Source organism: Crinia signifera, chromosome 1, assembly GCF_055691185.1.
Source record: "Crinia signifera chromosome 1, ASM5569118v1, whole genome shotgun sequence".
In the NCBI taxonomy this organism is placed as follows: domain Eukaryota; kingdom Metazoa; phylum Chordata; class Amphibia; order Anura; family Myobatrachidae; genus Crinia; species Crinia signifera.
In genome coordinates, this window is record NC_139217.1 from 338,617,076 (window position 1) to 338,643,794 (window position 26,719).

The 26,719-nt window shown below is 42.9% G+C and overlaps 1 protein-coding gene across 4 annotated transcripts in view; it reads right to left on the reverse strand.

Annotated features, from left to right (window-relative positions):
* Positions 1-869: 869 nt before the first annotated feature.
* SDSL (serine dehydratase like) overlaps positions 870-26,719 on the reverse strand; it is a 70,766-nt gene continuing 44,916 nt past the window's right edge. For all 4 annotated transcript variants that reach the window (XM_083145752.1, XM_083145747.1, XM_083145735.1 and 1 more), the window contains 7 exons: positions 17,678-17,854; positions 13,421-13,460; positions 13,117-13,256; positions 8,128-8,216; positions 4,738-4,968; positions 2,387-2,511; positions 870-1,089 (listed from right to left, as the gene is read on the reverse strand). In XM_083145752.1, the coding sequence (XP_083001878.1) occupies positions 896-1,089; positions 2,387-2,511; positions 4,738-4,968; positions 8,128-8,216; positions 13,117-13,256; positions 13,421-13,460; positions 17,678-17,851 (993 nt within the window). In that variant the 5' untranslated portion in view covers positions 17,852-17,854 and the 3' untranslated portion in view covers positions 870-895. The remainder of the gene's footprint in view (positions 1,090-2,386; positions 2,512-4,737; positions 4,969-8,127; positions 8,217-13,116; positions 13,257-13,420; positions 13,461-17,677; positions 17,855-26,719) is intronic.

The window sequence follows — 26,719 nt, forward strand, 5'->3', positions numbered from 1 at the left end:
CATTAACACATTTCCTTCACATATCAGGAGGCCACTCCCGGGATCCCGGGATTGACAGGTTTTCAATCCCGGGATTGAAAAAATGGCCCGGGATTGGCCTCCCTATCCTGGACGACCAATCCAAGGCATACCTGCAAGGAGACATCACCCTGTATTCAAACCTAAGTTATAGGTGCTACCCAACAGCTCACAAACCAGTCATCCACAATCTATACCCTCTACCCCTGACCAACAAACACACACACACACACCATTAGTCAATTGCAAAACAGAGCTGGATATAGATAAATAGAAATGTATAGAGATGGATACTAAATTCATATTTGTGGCTTTTACAGTATATTGATATTTTTCTATACGCCTTAAGCATCCCTTCCAGCCCCTATAGAGAAGGCCACCTTCTGCGCTACAGGGTTTGTAGATAATGTATTACAACTGGAGGGAGAGCTGACTTGGTATAATTAATGGTGCTTCTGGTAATAGGATTTCCCCGCCCCAAGGTATCTTTTTACATAAGTTATTGGCTGGAGAGTTATGATTTATAGGGGTCTGATCCCAAAGAGAATCTGCACGAGGTCTCGTGATAGAAAGAAATTCATCAGAAGATGGGGAGAAGAGACAGAAGCACAAGGCTGGGAGACTGTTAAATCAGGGAGAGAAAAAAAATGAAAAGACCAGAAGGCAAAGAGAAAATACGAGAGCGTTATATTGATCAATAGCTAGAAATGAGGTCAGAGGTTAATAGAAATCTTGCAAACGTTTGTTCCCCTAGACAGCGGAGGTATTTGTTGGTGTCCAGACTCCCTCCAGTGAATAAACTGAGTATTGTCAGCCAGCTAAAGCAGCACAAGTAAAAATGAAAAGACATGTTAGTTTACATGATTTTATTTAGAAGTCAGACCATTCCCAACTGGGATTTAAAGTTCTGAAGCTCAGACAAACTAATTGCACTTCCTCCACATACTATCATTACCACTGGCCCCAGTGACTTTTCCAATTTGCCCTCCTGCTGCAGGCGCTGGATGTGTCCTGAATATACCGCAGCAAGGGCAGCTCCACATGCAGCCTCCACCAGCATCAATTCATCCTCTGGTAAAAAAACAAATATGTGAGAGAAAGTACTTTGTATGCCATGGAAATAAGCAGGAATGTGTAATACAGTATACAATACAGTATACAATTGCAGTTGCAAAACATCGCTCCCCTGCGCAAACATGTAGCGGAGCGTGTCAACCAGAATAACCCCTTTAGTGTAAAAGGGCTCTTTGGTACCTGTTTTCCATTAGCATGAAATAGGGTAAAAAAAAAAGGTACTTGTGGAGTATCACGGCTCCCATCGTATGGCATCGTATGCCATATGTAGTGGCATACGATGGCATACGATGCGATGTTTTACCGATTTTTGAGCATTTTTGCTCAAAAATCGTATGCCATCGTATGCCATATGTAGTGGCATACGATGGCATACGATGCGATACGATGTTTTACCGATTTTTGAGCATTTTAGCTCAAAAATCGTATGCGATCGCATCGGATGCCATACGATGGCATCCGATGCGATGGCACCCGATTTTGCGCTGAAATGCATCAGAATGCATTGAAATGTGTATTAAAGTAGTGAAATGCCCCCAAATGCCATTTTTCATAGTGCACCACCCCCACTATCAACGTCAACCCGAAGCGTGGCGAGCGCAGCGAGCCCGCGAGGGGCGACGGTACGCGTCCTACGACCTTTTCATACCCCCACTATCCACGTCGGCGTGGAGTTGAGAATAGAATAGTGTGGCGAGCGCAGTGAGCGCAGCGAGCCCCGCGAAGGGACGCGGATACCTGTGAAGCCCGCGAGGGGACGCGTATAGCTGTGAAGGTATCCGCGTCCGCTCGCCACGCTTCGGGCTCGGTGGCTCGCTGCGCTCGCCACACTATTCTATTCTCAACTCCACGCCGACGTGGATAGTGGGGGTATGAAAAGGTCGTAGGACGCGTACCGCCGCCCCTCGCGGGCTCGCAGCGCTCGCCATGCTTCGGGTTGACGTTGATAGTGGGGGTGGTGCACTATGAAAAATGGCATTTGGGGGCATTTCACAAGTTTAATACACATTTCAATGTATTCTGATGCATTTCAATGCAAAATCGGGTGCGATCGCATCGCATCTCATGCGATTTGATCGCATGCGATGCGATGCGATTTTTAGCATACGATCTGCATATGATGCAGGTCGTGGGAGCCGTGATACTCCACAAGTACCAAAAAAAAGTTCCTGGTTTTAGATATACAGATCTTTTGTGCAAACATAAATACCAGAAATGTGTGCAAAAAGACTATATGAATGAAGAGAGTCACTAGAAAGAGAGACAGTAGAATAGCTGTGCACTTTCTACCTACCTAGGAACATCTCCAATGCCCGCAATGCATCCCTGTCATCCACAGTCACAGATATGACTCTGTATTTCCTTGCGCACTCCAATGCTCTGTCACATACTGTCTTTGCACCTAGACACTTTGCAACGCTGTAAGATATAGATGCTTTAGTAAAGGGACTAGAAAACACAACACTACATAATCATATGGGCAATGCCCCTCTATCATGCTCATGTTTAGGGATGACCATCAATGGTGTAATGTTTAGGGATGACCATCAATGGTGTAATATCAATGGGTGCAAACTATGCAATGGATGACCATTGATAATCTCACCAGCTGATGGTCATTTCTGTTCTTACACTGACTTTCTTGTGGGCCAGTCTTAGCCCGGGGCAGGGTTTTTAGGGAGGAGTTGAGAGCAATGCTTCATGCCCTAGCACCTTCTAGATAAAGAAAACAAAAAGAGCCTGTTCTGTGCCATCAATGGCAAGAAACCCTCTGGTTCTCTGCCATCCATGGCAAAAATATTCACCATCAGCCCAAATCCATTGATAATGTAGAATCACTGATGGTGGATGGCCAGCCCTACTCTTGTGTGACTGGTTTGAAGAGTCGTCTCGCACTTCAGTGTTCCACTCTCACATTTAAGCTGTGGGCACACTGGGGTAGATGTATTAAGCCTTAACAAGAGATAAATGCAAGGGTGATAAGGAGAGATAAATGTCCAGCCAATCAGCTCCTTACTGACTTTTTTCAAACACATCTGCCCCACGGTTAGATATACTTTTCAATTTTGACTATATAGTCAAAATCTAATTGAAATCGTACGGTTTTCAGCTGCATTCTATCCTGGGGTGATCTATTAGTAATTTGTGGGGGTGCCAAGGCTAGGATCCGTAGCAGATTTCTTGGCCTCTTAGAAGGAGTTGTGGCAGCCGCCTTTCGTGACCTCACGGGTCACTCAGCCACCCAATGGAATCAGATACAGCAATGAATCACAAATGGATGTAGGCGGTGCCTACTTATACCAGATGTCTCCTTCTGCATTAAGATAACTGAGTATGGATTTGCTACATACTGTAGTAGTGTATTGCACTGCACATGGCATTTTTTAACATTTCGAAAGATGTGGACACAATTCAAGGATTTGGCCATGTCCTCCAATTACCCCTGCCCGCCCATGCCAAAAGCCCTCCATGATGTGTTCCTTTGGAAAGAGAAGCACATAAATTGTAGTATACAATTGTTTGCTTTGTCTCTCACAAAATACACCACAAACTGAATAGTTGTTGACATCGGTTATATTATATGCCAATATAATGTTATTGTTAAGAAGTAATAAATGATTTTCCCTAGTTTAGCTTTATTTAGCTGTTCCCTTTAGCACAGGGCTGCCCAAATAGCCTTGTGCCAAAATAGTGTTTTTATGCATTTTTATTATTAGGGTTAATATCGGAAGTGCATCATATTTTCAAAATGATAGATCATATAGAAGAAAATGAAGAGGACCATTACCGATGGTTGGGGTTTGCGCATGTGCAACCGCCAGGAGCGAACACCTTCGGCGAGTTTCACTCTCACCGGGGCGTTCACAACAGGATGGGCAGCAAGGGGGTGAGCATGCAAGATTTGATCAGCGGTGGGGGGGGGGGTGATGCGTTCGGTGAGGCGGTATTTGCCTGCTTGCTAGGCAGTGAATATACACAGCCTAGTGAGCAGGTCTGAATCAGGCCCTAAATGTCTACAGAATGGCTTATTACTTCTGGAATTTTCTTCTGTAAAGGCCCATACACAGTGGGTGACTTTGAGCTGAAAGTCGTTCAAATCAGCAAGTTTGAGCGGCTTTCAGCTCGCAGCCCAGTGTGTATGCCCCGTCGATGAGCGCTGCTGCGCGCTCCCGCATCACTGCCAGAAAAGCCGCTCACCTACAACTTTCATGAGCAACTTTGCGGACAGCTTTGCTGATGGTGCCGGGCAGGAGGAAAGCCGCTCAGTGTGTATGCACTGAGCGGCTTTCCCCGCAGCGATGATTGGGATCATCGCTGTCCATACACGCTGGGCATAGTCGACCAGTGTGTATGGACCTTTAGTCACATGTGTGCATAAGGCTGGTTCACAGACAATAGTATTGTAGTCTGAAGGATGTATTATAGAATTTGCTCTTGAAAAATAACCCCTTCATAGGGTAAAGTGACTATGCAGTATTCATCAAAGCTTTTGCAGTTTCAGCCACTGGATTTATAGGGGCAATAATATTAAATATAAAACACGGCATGTTTTGTGTTGAATATTATTGCTTTGAATCCAGTATCCCAAACCTCTAAAAATGCATCAAAATAAATTTACCTCATGATTTGTTGAAGACATCTTACCTAGTAATGTCAGGTAAAGTGACCGATTTTCCTGCTTGGAGGGCTGCATTCAAGCAATGTGCTCCTAAAGTCTCCATGGCAAGGATGGGCACATCAGACCAGCCCACCTTGGTAATCCCTTCAATCAGTCCGGCCAGAAGACCTCCACCCCCGACTGCAACCACAATCGCTCCTGGTTTCTGAGAGCCCATGGAAGCTTTCAGTTCAAGCACAAGACTGGAATGACCTTCCCTAGAAAATGAATATGAAAAATAATACATGGCATAGAGAATGACTAATGCTGGCCACACATCAGACCATCTTTCCTCCAACCATCCAACTAGTTGCTTGGATGGAATAAAAATATGGTACTGGATGGGAGCAAATGTAATATTTACTTTAGAAAGGCTTTTCATAGCCGAAACGCGTTGGACAAGAAACTACAGCACCCACAAGGCTCTGCAAACAATACCATACTCCTCCGTCTCCTCCGTGTGAGTAGAGCGCGCTGACGTCACAAGCGGTGCACTGAGACACGCCGGGTCCAGCAGACCGGCGACTCGGCACACACGCTGTCAGCGGGGATTTAACACCAGACGCTACACTGGTCCAAGCACCTAACGGGACCCATCTGGACTCCAAGAGAGCCCAGGACGGCACAACACATCTACAACGAACGGGGTAAGAAGCAAGGTGCGGGGCGCCGCTACTTGCTTTCACTTCTCCCATCCAGGACTTCCACAATATACATCACTGCTCAAGCAGTGCCACCTAAGACTCCAGGAGACATAAGTCCGCGGGATTTTTGGTATAAAGGTACCTGTTGGCACCCTGATCCCCACGGGGCTCCTAAACAGTACTACACGCCGTCAACATTAACGATCATCACAGCCCACAGAGACATTTTACACCCAACTGTATCCCTTTTAGGAGACATAGGTCCCTTTAGGACGTATGGTATAAGGGAACCTGTTGGCATCCCAATCCCCACAAGGGCTCCTATTAGGGACAGCTAGGTGTCCCCCGACATCCATCGACACCTATACCATAGACTATGTCGACACTAGCCCCAGTGGAGCACCCACTAAAGATTGTATCTTCAATAAAAATTCTTAATTTTACTATTCATCCATCCTGACTGTTATTTGAACACCTAAGTGACCCATCCAACACCTCTCTTACTCCCAAACACCTCCCTCCCCTTTGTTTCCCCGATCCCATCTCTCGTCCTCCCACCTCTTCCCCCCCCTTCCCCCGACTGACTCACACCACAAACAACCACAGAGTGCGCTATCCATCTACCCATTAAAACTATACGAAAGGGGTTTGGACAACCCTTAGGACAAGCAGCACCACGCACATAGATCAGGTAGAGCGCAATATACCCTGCTTTTTGGATGGAATAAAAATATGGTACTGGATGGGAGCAAATGTAATATTTACTTTAGAAATTTGCTCCCAAAATCTGGAAAAGGACAAAAACTAACTCTCAGACACGGTACTGTAGTTTTACCTGTTTGATGTAAACAATTTGAAAGTTTTTGTCCATTTTCCTGGGTTTGTGAGCACATATCTCATTGTCCTTTGCTCCCATCCAGTACCATATTTTTATTCCATCCAAGCAACTAGTTGGATGGCTGGAGGAAAGTTGGTCTGATGTTTGGCCAGCATTAGGGCCAGACGTATTAAGCTTCAAAAAGTGATAAAGTAGAGAGTGATGAACTACCAGCCAATAAGCTCCTAGCTGCCATGTGGCAGGATGTGTTTGAAAAATATTAGTTACGAGCTGATTGGCTGGTTGTTAATCGCTCTCCACTTTATCACTTTTTGAATCTTAGTACATCTGGCCCTAAAAATTAAATCAAAGTTTCAGTCTTCAAAACATATAAGAAAAACAAACATCTTTGAGTGAGTATCTGAAGTATCAAAATATAGAAAACCCAACCAGAGTGCTTTTTTTAAGCAGTGCAGCCAGGACCAGTTTTGTGGACAGGTTTCCCCTATAGGTTGGTATTTATCCTTTAAAGAACAAGTAAAGAAATTATTTTACATGGGATCCTGTTAGCATACCAGTGATCGGGAAGCCGGCAGTTGTAATACCGATGCTGGAATCCCGGCATCTCTTACAATGCCACCGCTGTCATCCTGACAGTCAGGATATAAACATGCCAGGGATGGATAAGGTTAGGCAGTAAGGGGGGTTAGGTTTTGGCCCTTGGAGAGGGTTAGGATGCAAGGTAGGAGGAAAGGGGTAGAGTGGGGGGGGGGTGTTAGGCAATAGAGGGAGGGTTAGGCTGCAGAGGTGGTTAGGCTGCCGACAGGGTGGGATGGGGCTAGAGGAGAAGGGTTGGCATATGTATCTGAAATGTGTTTGGATCCTGGCCATCTTGCTGTCTGTCTTCTGACCACTGGCATTCCAGGCTTTAGTATCCTGATACCATTCCACTTACCATTGAATGATTTTCCGAGTCTGTGCAAATATAAGTAAGTCTGACCCTTCCACAACTCTGTGACAAAGACAGGCTGATTGAGGCCGGCGCTGGCATCACACACCCTTTCTTAAAACGCCTGGGCACGCCATTTTCCTGACACTCGCAGAAAACATCAGGTTTCCACCCGCCAACGCTGACTTCCTGTCCATCAAACTGCGAGGGGATTTTGATGAGATATTTTTTCTATTTCTAACGCTATTTTTGCTTGCGCATGCCTGCTACAATCAGGGATGTTTGTTCATTTAAGTCCTCCAGAGACAAGTTGGAGATTTGTGCTCCCCACCCCAAATGTGGTGTGGGTGTCAAAATTGGCCTGTGCTTATGATCACAAGGTGGTCCATACAAACTGAGCAACTATGCCCAGTGTGTATGGACAGCGATGATCGCTATCATCGCTGGGGGGAAAAGCCGCTCAGTGCATACACACTGAGTGGCTTTCCCCCCGCCCGGCGCGGTCAGCGGGGGCGGATGGCTTTGCATAGCCCAGTGCTATGCAAAGCCGTAATCAAAGCTTTCCCAGCGATGATGCGGGAGCGCACAGCAGCACTCACCGCTCATCGCCGGGCCATACACACTGGGCGGCTTTGAGCTGAAAGCCGCTCAAACTTGCTGTTTTGAGCGGCTTTCAGCTCAAAGTCGCCCAGTGTTTATGAGCCTTCAGAGTCCATAAGCATTGCTTGATGCAGCTATGTAGGTGCTGAATGGTGGGTAAAAGCTAATAAGATATTCCATTCCCCATACATAAAGGTTGTTTAGTTTTATTTGGGTAAGCAATTTCTCTGCTTCTGTCCAGTGCCGGTTTAGAACTGTGTTCTAAAGTTCTACAAAGCCAAAGACAAAAAACTGGAAAAAAAGGAGAGTAGTAAAATGCAGTACAGCAGCTCGCAGACCGCTAGTGGGCTTCGTACCATATACTCACCAAAGCAAAGGGTGGTTAAACGGAGAGATATATACAGTGCCTGGAGCTTCGGCCACGCGGTGAGCACAGGCATCAGCATCATCCCAGACCTGGATTAGATTCATTTATTATGACTTTACACAAGATATTTTATCTGACATAAGAATAAATATGTACTTTAGCCCCACTCAGCTGTAAAACTTGTACCTGTGCCGAGACTGCTCCTTTCTCTGTTGCGGCAGTGAATGGTGTTTTTTGCACCTAGGGACACACATGCTCCCACTGCACAAGTTCCCTCTCAAGGCATCCCATCGATGGGGTTCATTTACTAGGATGAGAATTCAATTGAAGATAGGCTGTTGCTATGGGCAACCAATATGATTCTAGCTATTATCTGCTAAATAAATAAGATGTAGATTCTGATTGGTTGGTACGGGCAACATCGCATCTTCAATAGAACTCCCATCTTAGTAAATAAACCCGATGAGTCTAAAGCTTGTACACATAGACAACTTTTTAAACTATGTGGATGATAACGCCGGGTTCTGAATGAATGGATTACATCATCCACTGTGTACATTTTATCCGGATGGCGAGGCACATTCCCGCTGGTCGTTTGGGGCTTCTACTAATATTTTGAACATGCAGAAAGATTGACAACGCCAGTATACACCTGATGATATATTTTGCAAGATTGCACAGTGAGTATGCACTTTCTCATTTGCCCAGGAATTCAAGGTAAATTGCTGAGGACATCCCATCATTTGCATGTCGTCCAATGTATACGTTGCTTAAGCCACACTTGGGGATGTTTGTTACCTGCCTCTTGTATATAACTGGTGATATAAGTACACAAGCCGTCCAGACAGATAATACACGAGGCAGCAACAGACCACAAATAATGACAGAAAAGATGATGGTGTTCTGTCAATTAAAAACGATGTGGAATGGTGGCATTTATAATCTGTCTGGAAGGATTGACTATCTCTCAGCAAGTTTCACGCTCATTTAAAAATATGAAAGGAATATATGTGACTCTGCTTTGATAATCTCGTGAGATAGATTTAGGACTATTTTAAATTTAATAACCAGGGAGATTTATCATATTTTGTACCAATCAGCTTACTGCCTTGTTACAGGCTGCAGTTGAAAAATGACATTTGGAAGCTACTTGAGGTGAAACAGTTGTAGTAGTGCAATGCAAACATAGGTGTTGAAAGAATGAACACCCAACCCATCATACTTTGGAATTACACTCCTTTATTTACTCCTCCATCAGATTATTTAATTTTAGGTAAGATGGCTAGCAGCACAGTCATTCACTTGCAGTGGGGAGTGTCTCTTCACCTCTGGATCTGCATACGCTACCCTGGATTCTTGTCTCAGCTCTCAGGTATCTTGTTTTAGCCATCTCTTAATAGCCAGGACTGTTACTTTACTGGTCCCAGAATATCTGCCAATACTATCTGCTTTCATACTATACTAAAGAGTTTACTAAAAACCATTCTTTGTGGATCTCAGGAAATGTTTTACAGTTTTAGGAGTAAATCCAAATAGGTGCAAGTCGCCAAAAGTGAGTTTGTTTCATGAAACTCCTTACAGACTTTGCACAAATGCACACACCTGGGTTTTCGTATATATCCAAATAGAAATGCCAATTTGCAGTAAGCGATTAGCGGAATCATATAGAAGGATGTTAGTGGGGGATTTGGTATGAAATCCCAACAGGATCAAAATCCCAAATGGGTCATAATACCGACAAAGACAAAATCCCGACAAGGTCAAAATCCCGACAAGGACAAAATCACGACATTTAAAATCCCAACATGGTCAAAATACCGACATATAGAATGTACAGGTGAAACAGTCAACATGACTTTCCGTCGACAGGTTGCGAGGTCGACATGGGTTTTTTCATTGTTTTTTTATCAGAATGTCGACACAGTAGACATGGACACAGTTGGCAGTTAACTGCAGCCCCTCGCTTCGCTCGCTGCGCTCGGCACACTATTTTATTCTCCCACCACGCCCTAGTGGATGGTAGGACATGAAATACCGCCTGTCGGCTCATGTCAGGTCAAAAAAACAGTGAAAAAACAACCTGTCGACAGAAAGTCATGTTGACTGTTTCACCTGTGGGGGGGGGGATTTCAGAAGTACAGTTCAAATACTAATAGAGAAGGCACAGCCACTGCCACCAACTGCCATTCCAAACTGACTCACTGGCAGTGGTTGTGGCTCCCCTATTTGAATTTTGGCCTATGCTACAGCCTCCCGCCTGGAGCCGCCACTGGCAGGTGACTACCATTTTGTGAATATAAAAATTATCAAAAGCAATACTTTTTTGTTCAAATGTATACTTTAATTATATTTGGGGTGCATTGGTCTTTCCAGTGTGCTCTGATCAGATGACTGGGGCAGTACGAATGGTGTAATGGTTAGCATTACTGCCTCAGAGCACTGAGGTCATGGGTTTAATTCCCACCATGGCCCCAACTATGCAGAGTTTGTATATTCTCCCTGTACTTGCATGGGTTTCCTCCGGGTACTCCGGTTTCCTCCCACAATCCAAAAATATACTGGTAGGTTAATTGGCTCCCAACAAATTAACCCTACAATGTCTGTGTGTGCGTGTACATGTGGTAGGGAATATAGATTGTAAGCTCCACTGGGGCAGGGACTGATGTGAATGTTTAAAATATTCTCTGTAAAGCGCTGCGGAATATGTGTGCGTTATAGTCAATATAATAGGCAAAATCAGTGTTTGTGGCTTCCAATTATAAAATATGTGGGTCAACAGAAGTGAATCATGTTCCTTACCACATTACTGGACCTAAGGAGAAAATTTAATCACAACTTATTTCATTTAATAATTTTTTAATGAAATTCTAGGAAAAATATTCTGATACTTTAAGGTACCGTGATTCAAAAAGTTTGGGAATCACCTGCTTTAGACAATTAGTTGACGAGAGAGAATCCCTCCTATAGAGCAATCTCGATAAATTATTTGTTCCTTCATACTCAAAATAATAGAGTAGACTGGCTTAGCACAATGGAGAGACTATGGGGGTTATTAATTCAAAAGACAGATAAGTCAGCTCATTGTAGAGGCCTTATGGGGATGACAGAAGATCATTTATGCCCTAGGCGCAGCTCTCAAATGGCTGAATTGATGCACTGGGATGGGGAGAATTTGGAGTCAGGTATGGGCCTATTATGTTATTCATCATCTAGTTAATTGTCTACATTTAGCTTCTTTATCCAATTATTTATTTATTTACAGTTTCTTATATAGCGCAGCAGATTCCGTTGCGCTTTACAATAGTAAGTGGTCATCGATGATAGGCTATATAAGCCTAATTTAAAGTTACGTTAAAATCAGCAATATTACCAACTTGGAAATAAATACAACCCTCCCATCCATCCACTTGTGAAAGCAGCCGTCACCACCAGCAGTGCACCAAGAGACCTGCAGTGCCTATTTGCCACCCTGTTACATTTATGACTGTCACCTGTAGTTACTCAAAATTATATACAAAGGTTCTGGAGCATGCATTTTAGACACACACACACAGTGCAGTTTGATCTATTTAGTTCAAATTGCATCACGTCTAGTTCAAATTATCTTGTGATGCGATGCATGATCCTGCGTAGTCAATATCACAGTGCAAAATGGTATGCGCATGCAGGTATTCTACTACATACTATTGTAGTGTGGCCAAAGTCTGGTGTAGTTCCAATCTCATGTAGTTCAGATCGCACCCAGTGTAAAATGCGCATTTTATAGCACAGATTGTAATATATATATATAGCAGAAACAACAGTGACACTCAGGGGGGAAGTAAAAAGTTACTTTAGTGAAAAACGACCAACGTTTCGGGGTTCAGCATAACCTTTGTGAAGGTGTACAAGGGGTTATGCTGAACCCCGAAACATTGGTCGTTTTTAACTAAAGTAACTTTTTTTTTTACCAGCTGAGTGCCACTGTTGTTTCTGCTGAATTGTATCCATTTTATCTGCAGGGCACCCGGGACATTTACACATGCTGTGGAGAGTGCCGGACTGACACAGCAAATATATATATATATTCACCCTCACCCTCCCCCTCCTATAGACAGAATAGTGGAAGAACCGGCAATCCAGGTATCAAGATCCAATTTTCTTAAAGCATGAGAGAAATGTACACACAGCCGTTTTCCTCAGCCCCTGAGGAAGACTGCTGTGTGCAGTTGAAGCGGCTGTTGGGCTGTATGTGTGTACACTTCTCTCATGCCTTAATAATATTACGTTGGCTCTTTATACCTGGATTGCCAGTTCTCCCACTATTCTATCTACAGGAGGGTGAGTGTGAATATTTTACTTTTATGAACTGTGCACCAGAAATACAAGAATTTACTACAGGAGGAAACTGTGTGCTGTCTTTAATGACCTCTTACATACATACATACATACATACATACATACATACATACATACATACATACATACATATATATACATATATATATATATATACATATATATATATATATATATATATATATATATATTGATATTGATATTGATATTGATATTATATCTAAAATCAGGACAATGATTAATAAAAATGCCCTTGAGTGTTTGATTAATTCTGAAAGTACTGTAGATAAGTTGATGAATGTGTATATGCTCTTCTCTAATAATAAACCTATGTATGGATACATGGATACATATACCTGCACAATGCTGTTCCCCTATTTCTGTTCTGAACAGGGGCATTGTAAGAGAGAAGGAGGCCCGCGTGCATCCTCCTCCATCTGGGCTGCCTCCTGTAAAATCTGAGCTGTAGAGGGCTCAGACATTAATGGTCATGCACAGATCTCCAGCGGACATTTTCTGGCAATTTCCGTAGCATTGCTGCCGTCATTGCTGGACTCTGGAGGGGTATGCAGGCTGAGCTGTGTGGGGACCCCTGGACTCAGGGGCCCATGTACACTGCACACATTATAAATATGCCACTGATTCTATTACCTTCCCTGTCACCACAACTTCTGCTCCAAGATCCCGCAGTTTGTGTATGACTTTTTCAGAAGTGCATTCAGGAACAACAATTGTAGAAGGAAGCTCCAGCTTACTGCAGGCATATGATGCTGCCAGCCCAGCGTTCCCACCTGTGAGAGATGGCAGGGAAATCAGATTGTATTTACCAATGAGATATACTGAGAAACTGGTGTTTACAAAGGTGTACATGGGAAATATAAAACACCTAGAAAGACAAGTTGGGAGCATTGAAGAACAGATAAATAGGATCATCATAAATATAGGATTTGGATACCTGAGGAGCAGACAAATTTCTTGCATCCCTTCTTTGCCAACTGCAGAGAAAAAAATATAAAATGTTATATTTTAAATCATCTTCATAAAACATCATATTTATCAGTGTAAAATAACTGCTGTGGTGTCTGCGGTGTGTGATGGAAGTTAGGCCACAGTATGAATAACTTAACCAGGGACTGGCCTATTAACAAGGTATAGGGGGAGATTCTGGGCGGGATGTACTAAGGGGAAAATGCGGTAAAACACCCGTTTTACCGCATGTTTCTGTGTATGAAAACGCCGCCGGCACGATACTGCATTGTGCAACCTTTGGGCAACGGGGCAGCGGTGGAGCCGGCAGGCGGCGAAAAGAAGCCCATAGGCTTCTATAAGGTATCTGCGGTTTCGTGCCGGTGGCGTTTTCATACATAGAAAAATTCGGTAAAACAGCAGTTTTACCGCTTTTCCCCTTAGTACATCCCACCCAGGAGGCGGTAAGGGGGTGCGGATGTTAGAGCATCCCCCCCATAACGAGGTAAGCCGGTCAACACAGGGTTCATTTTGTGTCAATACAATGCTGGAATATACAGCATGACAGGTCCAGCCAGACACTGGTTAATGCAGGTGGTGTTTAGTATCTGGAGCATAGAATGTGGGTCATAGGGTCAACAGTAAAAAGGACACGGTCATTAGGTTGACCACTTTGGGTTGACGGGCCAAAGCTCGACACACAAAAAGGTCAAAATGCATTAGGGCGAAATAGACAAAAGGTCGACACTTTTGCTTTTTAGACCTGTATTCCATTAAAACAACCGCCCATCAATCACAGTATGTGTGTTTTGCATTATTAATTGTATTACACCATTGTCATACAGTATCACTACATACAGTATCTTTGTCATCCAGATATGATTTTGACTTTATTTGCATGTACTGTTACACAGAGTAATTAGAGGATTAAAACTGAAATAGGCAGGAGATTATGGTGTGGCTGAGAGACGTTTTATATTGTAGTGAGTGCACGCCTGATTGGCGGTGTTAGACATGCCCAATAGGTCCACTTTGACAGTGCACCCCCTAATAAAATGTGCTGCGCACGCCTATGTACAGATGCATACAGATATGAATGCTGTTGTTGATGAAATTGTCATATTATGACTGCATGCACAGATGACAGAGGGGGGCATTAATGACCCACGAGAGCATGCAGCATTATCAATTTAGGGGCTAATATAGTTGCAGTAACAATTTTGCTAAAAATAACAAAACTGTGACTGTATGCTATTGCATGCTGGGGGATGCCTGGCTTGAAATGGGCCGCCCTGCTCTTCAATAGCAATATAATTGTGATCACATTTTAGAAATTGCCACAATCGCAGCAACCAGGGTGGACACCTGCCTTTGCAGCTTGGTTGCGAAGACAGGCGCATTGAAGCGGGGTGGGTAAAAGCCGGAAACATAGTAAATGCATTGAAAAAGCCAGAAACCATGTAAAGTGTATTAGAAAAGCCGGAAATCATAGCAAATGCATTGAAAAAGCCGGAAACTATGTAAAGTGTATTAGGAAAAGCTGGAAAACATAGTAAATGCATTCAAAAAGCTGGAAATCATAGTAAATGTATTGAAAAAGCCAGAAATCATAGTAAATACATGTAAAGTATATTAGAAAAGCCGGAAATCATAGTAAATGCATTGAAAAAGCCGGAAACCATGTAGAGTGTATTGGGTATGGATCATTGGAAAGACACAGGGCCGGCGCCACCACTAGGCAAATCTAGGCATTTGCCTAGGGCGCCGGCCACTGGAGGGCGGCATTTTGTGACGCCCGGGTACCTGTCCTACGGCGCTGTGTATTTAAATCTGGCGGCAGAGGCAGCGGGGGTCCCTGCAGTCCATTAGAAATCACGAGCGCTATCCGCCGGGCTATGCGGAAGCGCTTCTAGTGTGAAAACTCTGGCAGCACGGCGCACGCTGATCTCAGCCAATCAGCGTGCTGCCAGTGTTTTCACACTAGAAGCGCTTCCGCATAGCCCGGCGGATAGCGCTCGTGATTTCTAATGGACTGCAGGGACCCCCGCTGCCTACGCCGCCAGATTTAAATACACAGCGCCGCAGGACAGGTACCCCCCCCGGCACCGGGGCGCCCCCACCCCGACTCGCCTGGGGCGCTCCGGTGCCTTGCACCGGCCCTGGATAGACAGCAAGTAGGTCGACATGACTGAAGGTCAACATGCAAAAATATTGACATGACTGAAGGTCGACGTGGGTCAGGTCGACATTTCATTAGGTCGATACAAGCATTAAACCACGTAAAGTGTATTAGAAAAAGCTGGAAATCATAGTTAATATATTGAAATAGCCAAACACCATGTAATGTGTATTAGAATAGCTGTAAATCATAGCATTGAAAAAGCCAGAAACATAGTAAATGTATTGAAAAAGCATATGCATATGCAATCTATGGTAAATGGGCCCTGTTGTATTGAGCAGCAGCATGCTTCTTGTATATAGCATTGGCTAGAGAAAAACAAATATGTTTATTGTATAGGGTCATGAACCTATGTCAGCTAATTTGCAAAAATCTTAGCAAAATCCTACTGTAAGGTAAGGTCGCTGCCTTTTCCAACTTTTTCAATGCATGTTCTATGACTTCCGGCTTTTTCAATGCATCTTATATGATTTTCAGCTTTTCTAATACACTTTACATGGTTTCTGTATTTTTCAATGCATGTGCTATGATTTCCGGCTTTTTCAATGCATGTACTATGATTTCCGGCTTTTTCAATGCATGTGCTATGATTTCCGGCTTTTTCAATGCATGTGCTATGATTTCCGGCTTTTTCAATGCATGTACTGTGATTTCCGGCTTTTTCAATGCATGTACTGTGATTTCCGGCTTTTCTAATAGACTTTGCATGGTTTCTGTCATTTTCAATGCATTTACTATGATTTCCGGCTTTTTCAATGCATGTACTGTGATTTCCGGCTTTTCTAATAGACTTTGCATGGTTTCTGTCATTTTCAATGCATTTACTATGATTTCCGGCTTTTTCAATGCATGTACTGTGATTTCCGGCTTTTCTAATACACTTTACATGGTGGCCGACCTTTTTAAAGCATTTACTATGATTTCCGGCTTTTCTAATACACTTTACATGGTTTCTGTCTTTTGCAATGCATGTACTATGATTTCCGGATTTTCTAATACACTTTACATGGTTTCCGGCTTTTTAATGAATTTACTATGGTTTCCGGCTTTTCTAATACACTTTGCATGGTATCTGTCTTTTTCAATGCATTACTATGATTTCCAACTTTTCTAATATACTGGGATATGGTAACTAGCTCTACAAGCATTAGGTCGACACCGCTAGGTCGACATGCACTAGAGCATCGAGCCCTACGAGGTGCTAAGTTTCAGTGTCCTTGTCGACTGTGTCTAAATTCGGGACAAAAAAAAAGGTGAAAAACCCCATGTCGACCTTCCCCATGTTGACCAAATGCTTGTATCGACCTAATGACATGCCTGACCCACGTCGATCTTCAGTCATGTCGACCTAGTGGTATCGACATAATGCTTGTCGACCTAATTGCTGTCTATCCAATGATACATACCCAATACAATTTACATGGTTTCCGGCTTTTTCAATGCATTTACTATGATTTCCGGCTTTTCTAATATACTTTACATGTATTTACTATGATTTCCAGCCTTTTCAATACATTTACTATGATTTTCAGCTTTTTAAATGCATTTACTATGATTTCCAGCTTTTCCAATGCATTTGCTATAATTTCCTGCTTTTCTAATACACTTTACAAGGATTCCGACTTTTTCAATGCATTTACGATGTTTCCGGCTTTTACCCTCTTCCCATTGAAGCTATTGTTCGTATTGCAGGGGCTGCTTGTGTCATCAGGCAACCACCCCAAAAATGATCCATACATGCATTGTCCGGAATACTCACCTTAAATGCTGTATTGCCGCCCCTTCAACGCACGCCACTGTCACTCAAAGTGTGATCGCATCCTTATGGAATGTGATTGCACTATAAGCTTTGTGTATGTGCTGTGTGCCCACTGCGCATGTGACGAAGTGTGAAAATCACCTGATTGCTCAATTAGTCCCACAGTGCTTACACATTTAGCCAAAAAGCATTAAAATACCATTAACAATATCGTTATCATGCATGTCGTTTACGATAATTGGCTAATATTTACTCAGCTTCAGAGTTCATTTAAAAACAAAACATTATGGGTGACCATCATAACATACCTTCTGACAGAAATGTCCTATACCACGTATTTTGAAGGACCCCATTGGTTGGATGTTTTCTAGCTTCATGAGGACCTGTGTCCCAGCTACCTTGGACAGAGCAAAACTTTCCTTCAGTGGAGTGACAATGTGAAATGGAGTTTCATCTTGGGAATCCATCACTGCTGGGATCATTGGCTGAGTTGACAGAAGAGACACAGATTACTGTTACTGTTAACAGATTACTGTTTAACTTTTATGTGCAATTATCTCACATCATAAAAATAGTATCCAATCTGTATTATAATGAGTCAGTTTATAAAGCACCAACTGTATTATACTAACTCTAATACCCCTTTCACATCGCACTTTTAAAACGGTATATTGCCGTTTTTTTTCCATTTTAAAACGTTTAAGGCTGCAATGTGAAAGTGCCAGAGTTGATTTACCGGTTAAAGTTAACCGGTATTTCAACACGGTTAAAAAGCAGAGTCCTACACGTTTTAAAGCCGCTTTTTGGCAGTTTGAACAGCTCTATTTCAATGGCTTGAAACGTGTCCCTTGGGGGTTAAACGGGTTGAATGTTTGAATGGTATTAAATGATTTTTAAAACGGTTTTCACCTGCAATGTGAAAGGTCTCAAGGCTCAGACCCGTTTTAAAGTCCCATTTAAGAATACCGTGTCATTACCCATTTCTGCAATGTGAAAGCAGTATTAGTTATAGAGAGAAACATAAAATAAGATAAAAAAAAAAAAAAACAGAAAGACTCCAGACCTACATAAAAGTCCTGCAATTAACATAAGTGTTAAAAAGCTGTGATGTCTGCCAAAGACAGTGTCAATGGCTACTGGCTGGAAGGAGGGGTTGTTAAATTAGCCATTAGTTGGTCGCAGATTGCTTAACTTTTAAAACAATAAAGTCAATATTGCTATGAACAATAAAGTAAATTTTCACTTCACTTTCTTTATTCTAGCACCCTGCATCTTATGCTGTGGTGCTTCTAACACAGGTCTGGACTGCATATCATAGCTGATATACAGACCACACTGTGCTAGAAGCTGCAGCACAGCAGAGAGCGACACCCAAGGCAGGGAAGCAAAACTGATGCAGGGTACTAGAATCAACACTACTTATGCTATTATATTACTTATAGGGAACACAGTGCAACTCTAGGAGGGAATGGGGAGAAAAAAGAGGGGTTGGGTTGGATTGGGGGATGGTTGCTATAACACGGGAACCAAAAGAGGTAGACAGAGAAAACAGAGAAGCTATAGAAGTGTGAATTGTGTGTGTGTGTGTGTGTATAATTGTAGTTTATTTACAAATTGCACATGTATCATTATAATGGGGGTTATTCAGACCTGATCGTATGGCTGCTACTTTGCAGAGCCCTGTGATCAGGTAATCGTCGCCCAGCCTGCGAAAATAGTGCAGCCCTGAGATTAGCTGCAAAATCGAGGTGATTCCAAAATTGGAATCACCTCGACCCACTGTGGATGGAACTGGAGAGGGAGGAAGCTTGTTACCCCTAACTGCTGGATACCGCAGGCTCACTGATACACGGTCGCTTAATTTGAACTTGGTGACATTTTCTATCTATTTGAGGTCCGAATTGGGCTGGTACTTGCCCGTTGGGTGGCTCTGGTGTGTGCCCGGACTACCTTGCCTCCTGCACATAACTTCATAAGAATCTTGCACAAGCAGCTGAAAAACTCCTCTTCAGTGCAGGCTCCAAACTGGTATTTGGGATTGTCTGATCGCTTAATTCCTAGATAGGGGGCTGTGTGCTGGGAAGGGAAACCAATAGAAATTTATGGTACTTATGCACTGTTTGTCATATTCATGTTTTTTAACGAATTGCCTGGGTGCATCGGGTACTCAAATCAACTGCCTCTTATACATGGTGTGATATGGGGGCGCCACCTGGTGTGCCTTGCTCAGGTTGCATGGCTAAATTAGACATACTGAGCTAATAACCAGTTGTTATTTACACTGTTCATATCTCTACTAGCTGATAGCAGCTCCCCCAGAACATAACTCTAAATAACTTGAAGTAGAATATCACTGAATTTCCTGTTGCGGGTGACAGAATGTAGTTCACTCCTAAGCTTTGGGGTATCTGGGCCTCCTACATTTATTTAGCAGACTAGATATTTCTCTCATATGTGGTAATCTATCTGAGATCACCGAAAAAAAAATTCCATCAGTCAGGGGGACTTAGGGCCTAATCCTTCTACGAGTGGGGTATGGACAGGTACTTGGAGAAGGCCTCTTCATCACAGACCAGTACTCAATCCTCTGATCAAAACATGGGCAGGAACCGCCAAAAAACATCTACAGTGGTGTCACCACGATCTCCCCCATTATTTTCCACAAATAGTTCCATTATGGAACAATCAGCCACCCCTCCACCACCCTCTGCGATACCTACTCCTGAGGATAACGCTAAAGTCATGATACAGATGTTAATGCCCTTGCTTGATAAAAAGTTTGAAGACTTACACACCAGACTAGAAACCTCCCTTACTAAAATTGACTCTAATACCACTAGAATAGCGACTTTAGAGCAACGACTTAGTAACAATGAGGATATGACCCAGTCTATGCAGGCCACAATTGATTGCAGAGAACAAATAATTCAAACTCTCATGGCGAAACTAGACGACCTGGAGAACAGGAATTGGAGGAGCAATTTACGCTTCATACCGGTAGGTGTCCCAGAGGCAATACGTGGACCCCAATTAATAGATTTCATTACAATTAAAATTCCTACTGCATTAGGTGTGTACAGCCCTGATGACCCTCCACAGGTCGAGAGAGCGCATAGAGTGGGCCCTGACAGGCAGGATCAGGCCTCTAGACCTAGACCGACGATAGCTAAATCTCTAGACTTTCCATTGTGGAAAAATCCTGTCGGCCTATAGGGCCGCACAAACTCTCCAGGTTGAGGGTCACAAAATCAGGATTTTTCCACAATGGTGTCTCAGAAAAGAAAGGAGTTCTCCCCGGTTTGTAAACTCTTGATGGAACGTGACCGTAGATTTGCATTAATGTATCCAGCCAAACTGAGAATCATGGAAAATGGTAGACCCATTTTCTTCACTGATCCCGAAAGAGCTAAAGAATATCTCATGAGGGGACAACCTTGGTCCCCTTATCACCCGTAAGGGTAATAGTCAGGACGATTCTGGTTGACGATTTAGATTAATATTTCTGGATGATAAGATTTAAAAGGGATTACAAGAGTTGAAGTTATCCTTCTGTTAAATTGTAATACTGAATATCTATAAGTCTGCATTCCTGAACATGCTTTATATTTCCTACATTAGAGGAGGCCTATGGCCCTATACTATGACAATACAAAAGTTAAGAGGTATAAGAATATTAAAATTGTTGTCGGAGAACCCCACCTGGAACAAGATGGGGTCCTCAGTTACAGTTAGTGGGCAATTTTTGCCCGACAAGGGTTTTTTCAAAAATAGAAACAAACACCATGTAAATTTGTTGAGCAACTGTTTATTGTACATTTATCTTGTGATTGTCAAACTCCGGGAAGGGGGGAAAGGAATTTTCAAAATGTGTTTCACACTATTTAATATGTGTTATATACTATGGGTTCATCAGAAGCGCAGTGTCTCTCCCTCCCAATACCCTAGCAGTTTGGAATCATGTCTGATCACGTAGGCCCATTGGGTGGGAATAATCCCCCACCCCACCTTAACATTGTCTCTTGGAATGTGAATGGCCTTAACACTCCAATTAAATGAAAAAAGGTAATAACCCGCTTGCGCAAATTGTCTCCGGACATAGTATTATTACAGGAGACACATTGGCTAGCAAATGGGGAATCTACCATTAGAGCCAGATGGATAGGGGAATGTATCACGGCATTATACAGAACTAAATCTCGCGGAGTGGCCATCCTGCTACATAAAAATTTACAACATAAACTCTTGGACAAGGTTGAGGACATAGAGGGTTGATACTTACTCCTTGATATTGAAATAGGGCATACCACCTACACTATTCTCAACATTTAGCACTATTTATTTTCACTAATATTATACTTCCTACCACTACACTTTTTAACCTCTAGCTCCTGCTTCTTTCTTATTAACACACATTTATAGCTTAGTTTTTCACTTGTGTGCTGCCCTTGGGTGACTGGCTTATGTTGGCCTTTTTGGGGTTCCGCGCCCCAGATTCTTAGTATTAGGGACCCACCAGAAATGAGGTTACCGTGAAGCTGGTTGGTGGGCAAATATTTCTTGGCCAATGAATATACCAAGAACCTCTATTATTGATTGATTTTGATTAATAATATGGAGTGTGCATCTGCACCACATGTCTTTCTTTGCAGAACTACAAGTCCCAGCATGATAGCACCTCATGTAAATCGGGTGTGCATTCTAAGATCCACCCCCCCCCCCATAAACTATTCTCAACATATACGCCCCTAATATACAGCCGGAACGTTTCCTGTCATAATTGACCCAACTATTAGCTGGTCGCACAATACATAAACTAATAATAGCAGGGGATTTTAATTCAGTAGCTGACCCAACAATAGATAAATCACCCCCTCTCCTCAGATCCCTGCCCCTATCCTGGCACAATATACAAACCCTTAAGACAACCCTTCAGCTTTGTGACCCATGGCGGTTACTACATGGTAGGCACAGGCTGAGGGTGATGTAAAGGCAGCTGGATGGGTGTACCAAATGGCCAAGGCGTTTCGCTGCCCCTGCAGCTTTTTCAAGGTGGTTTGCTAGGTACAGCGTCTGGGTATAAATACCCTCAGTAATTGGGGTATTGTGCACATCTGTGGTAATTCAATTAATTTATTGCTTTCACAAACATATTAGAAATTATAACAGCATGAATAGGAGACAGCTCTAAACACTTGTATACCTTCAAAGTTAAAAAACGAGGTTCCAAATGATAAAAAATACACTTTACATAAGGTATTGGAATGGGATAGTATAGTTGCGTTTCCGGACTTCCGGTGATGCACTTCCGGTTCAGGTGGAACGCAGGTGACCCACATAATCGCGGTTTTATATTCAGGGAAACGGAGTGTTAAACACTCTCTAGCAACTATTTGTTATGCAATGCGGCATCTGTGGCTAGTGTGTACTTCTTATGTGCCGCACCAGCGCAGTCACTATCCTCCTGCGTGTTAGTACCGAATGGATACTTCCTGGTCACGTGACCCAATAAAAAATATGCAACATCCCTGCGTTCCACCTGAACCGGAAGTGCGTCACCGGAAGTCCGGAAACGCAACTATACTATCCCATTCCAATACCTTATGTAATGTGTATATTTTATCATTTGGAAACCTCGTTTTTTAACTTTGAAGATATACAAGTGTTTAGAGCTGTCTCCTATTCATGCTGTTATAATTTCTAATATGTTTTGTGAAAGCAATAAATTCATTTAATTAACACAGATGTACACAATACCCCAATTACTGAGGGCATTTATACCCAGACGCTGTACCTAGCAAACCACCTTGAAAAAGCTGCAGGGGCAGCGAAACGCGTTGGCCATTTGGTACACCCATCCAGCTGCCTTTACATCACCCTCAGCCTGTGCCTACCAGCAGTGCTCCTAAAATCCGGTTTCCCATTGGGACCACAAACACCGCCTGGAGTGCGGGATCCTAGGACGGGCAATACCATCTTTGTGGAGGAACGCCACCTCTGTAATACTGCCGAACCAGGACCCCATATCCACAACAATCTTTGGGGTGACTCCGATATAAAATCACTACAGAGACAATACAGTGGCACATCCATCCCATTCCACTGTCCACCCATCTCCAGGGAACAATTTCCTTTTGGGCCCAAAAGAGGACAGGACACAGCTGAATTGAGGTGAACTTTTTGGGACTATCATCCCCTATATACAGACCACCGCAGCACTCATTTCTTGCACTTTATATTGTATTTTTACTTGTTTTCATTATTCATCATTATTATTAATTAATTTTTAATATTGATATTCTTGAAGCCATAGGCTCAAAAAGTGTGCACTAATATTATCTTGTGAATATATCATTTTTATCGCAATAAATATCCATGTTTTAATCCATGTATGACTGAATAGTACTGCATAGCGCAACCACCCCATTTTTCTCTTTTTTGCTGTAAGGGTGTGACACCCCTTTTTTAGGTTGCAGCTTGGCAAGGCACGCCCACATTGGCGCCCTTTACAGATACTTAGGTATCCACTTCTGCCAATCTGTGGTACAGGCCTTCAGACTATACCAGTTACAACCTACGGAAAATAATTTAGAAACATTCACCCAGCATAGGAAAATGTTAGAATCATTCTTGACAGCCCAAGCTAGAACAAAATTAGACTTTACTAAACAGAAATACTACAAATGGGGAAACAGATCAGGCAGACTGTTATCTCTAATGTCCAAACCTTATAGGAAACGTACTTAAAAACCCCTCTAATGACCAAATCCTTACGTCTATTAAGGATATACAGGCCCAATTTCAAACTTATTATCAATCCTTATATCAGGAATTCCCAGTACAAAAAGATAGGCAGGAAAAGCTATTATCACAGGCCAAATTACCTAGAATAACTCAGGAACAGAAAGAAGCCTTATCGAAAGAGATAAACACGGAGGAATTACATGAAGTTATCAGACATTTACTTTCCCATAAGTCCCCCTGACGGCTTTTCGGGGGCTTATTACAAGCTCTTGGAAATGGAACTAACCCCGACTTTACTCCAACTCTATAATACTATTCTGAGCGATAAACCGCAATTTCATTCTTTTACAGAAGCCTATACGTCCTTAATCCCAAAACCGGGAAAGGATCAAATGTTGGTAGACTCTTACAGACCAATATCTTTACTCAACATGGACCTCAAAATATTGACAAAAATAATAGCCAACAGGCTACAACTAATAACGCCTCAACTATTAACACAACATCAAACAGGCTTCATAAAAGGCAGGTATTCTGTTAGAGCCATTAGAATGGCCATTGCAGCGGTGGTGGCGGGTACTCAGAGTCCCAATCCAGGGGGTATGTTGCTGAGTCTTAATACCAGCAAAGCCTTCGACACCGTAGCTTGGCCCCACCTGTTTAAGATATTGGAGATCAGAGATTTTGGGGACACATTTATTAATCTCGATGACCGGCCATCCACATCCCTGCTTGTAAATGGGAAAAAAGGAACCCCAATAGTCATGCACAGAGGAACATGACAGGGGTGTCCTCTCTCTCCACTACTGTTTAATCTTTGTATTGACGCTTTGTTCCGTATATTACAGGCATGGCCCGAGTTTCAGGGGATGAAAATAGGCAGGACTGAGATTAAGCTCTCAGCGTTTGCGGACCATATTTTGCTATATATCAATAACCCGGAAATGGCATTGGAGAGAGTTCTGAATAAACTACGGGATTTCGAAGAGATCTCGGGATATTCAGTTAATCTCTCAAAATCCAGAGGTTTGTGTCTGCACCCTCGAATTACCATCCCAAGCTGGAGTCATAAGATCTCCCTCCAGTGGGCTACCTCCGCGATTGATTATTTAGTCATTCACCTTCCCAAAAAGATAATAGACCTGTACAAACTTAACATCACCAAAGCTATGCAGGACACGCAAAGAGAGCTTGATGGATGGAAACATCTGAAGCTCTCTTATCTGGGTAGAGCCCATTTGATTAAAATGGTGACCTTTCCTAGATTGTTGTATCAGCTTCAGGCCCTTCCTCTCCTATTGACACAGAGGGACATAAATGCATTGAATGGTTATTTTAGAAAATTAATTTGGGGTCCTAAGCGACCCCGAATTGGATTACACAAACTCCAACAGCCTTACTTTAACGGAGGCATTAATTTCCCAAACCTATTACACTACAACCATGCTTCTATTCTGCGATATCTTAGACATTGGATCTGGGGCGAGGACCTATATGCGAATACTACGGTGGAGAAAGAATTCTTAAAGAACTGCAGCTTACCTGCTTTCCTGCATATGCCGGAATCTGACATAGAGGACACGGTCTGTGCTAATCCACTACTGTGGCCCACTAAACATCTTTGGCATATCCTTCGCCACAGGTCCAATATTAATGCCTACAACTCCATTTTTCTCCCTTTCTTGGAGAATCCTGGTTTTCAGGGAGGTATGGCATCACAGCCATTTGTTCGGTTGAGGAAGGAGGGCTTGGCAAGGGTAGGGGATCTTTTGGACATGAACTCTAAATGACCATTATCATACACACAAGCATCACAGAATTTTCCTACACTTGGCCGATTCCCTATTGCGTATATACAGGCCAAACATTATGTCAGTTCGGTAATCCGGGAGTTCAAGGAGAGGGATTGGCGCAATGACTTGGACAATATGCTTCTATCTCAACCAATGAAGAAAAAGGCCATCTCTACCCATTATTTATTTTTGAGACCTACACTTAAACATGAACACCAACAGACAGGCCTGGGTCAAGGCCATGCCTACCTTAACACAGGACAAGATATTACGTTCCCTACAGACTTCAAGGAAACTAATGCCGGCTATGCAGTACCAAGAAATGTTTTTTAAATATATATCATAAGGCTTACTTTTCTCCCAAGCGACAATACCTGGCAGGGATGATAGATTCGGCCACATGTCCTAGGTGCCGGGGAGCGGTTGCCGACCTCTATCATTATTTCTTTGGTTGTCCCTTGATTAGGGCATTTTGGGTGAAGGTTAGAACATTCACTTTAAATCATTTAGTAAATTATGTCCAATTTGGGGACACTTGGGCTATCTTCGGCATGCTTCCAGAAGGACAGAGGGTGGCCAAGGGTTGTAAAAAACTGCTTCTAATAGTCAGTGCAGTGGCTAGTAAGTCTATATTACAGGCGTGGATTGATGCTAGGCCCACGACTTTACAATTATTCAAAGATAAACTACTCCATGTCTTTACAATGGAGTGGGTGGAGTGCTTATTGGAGAGGGAGAGACGCTCAGAAAAATTCTTTAGTGTATGGGAAAGTTATATATCTTTATTGTCATTATCATTGAGAATGAAAATACATA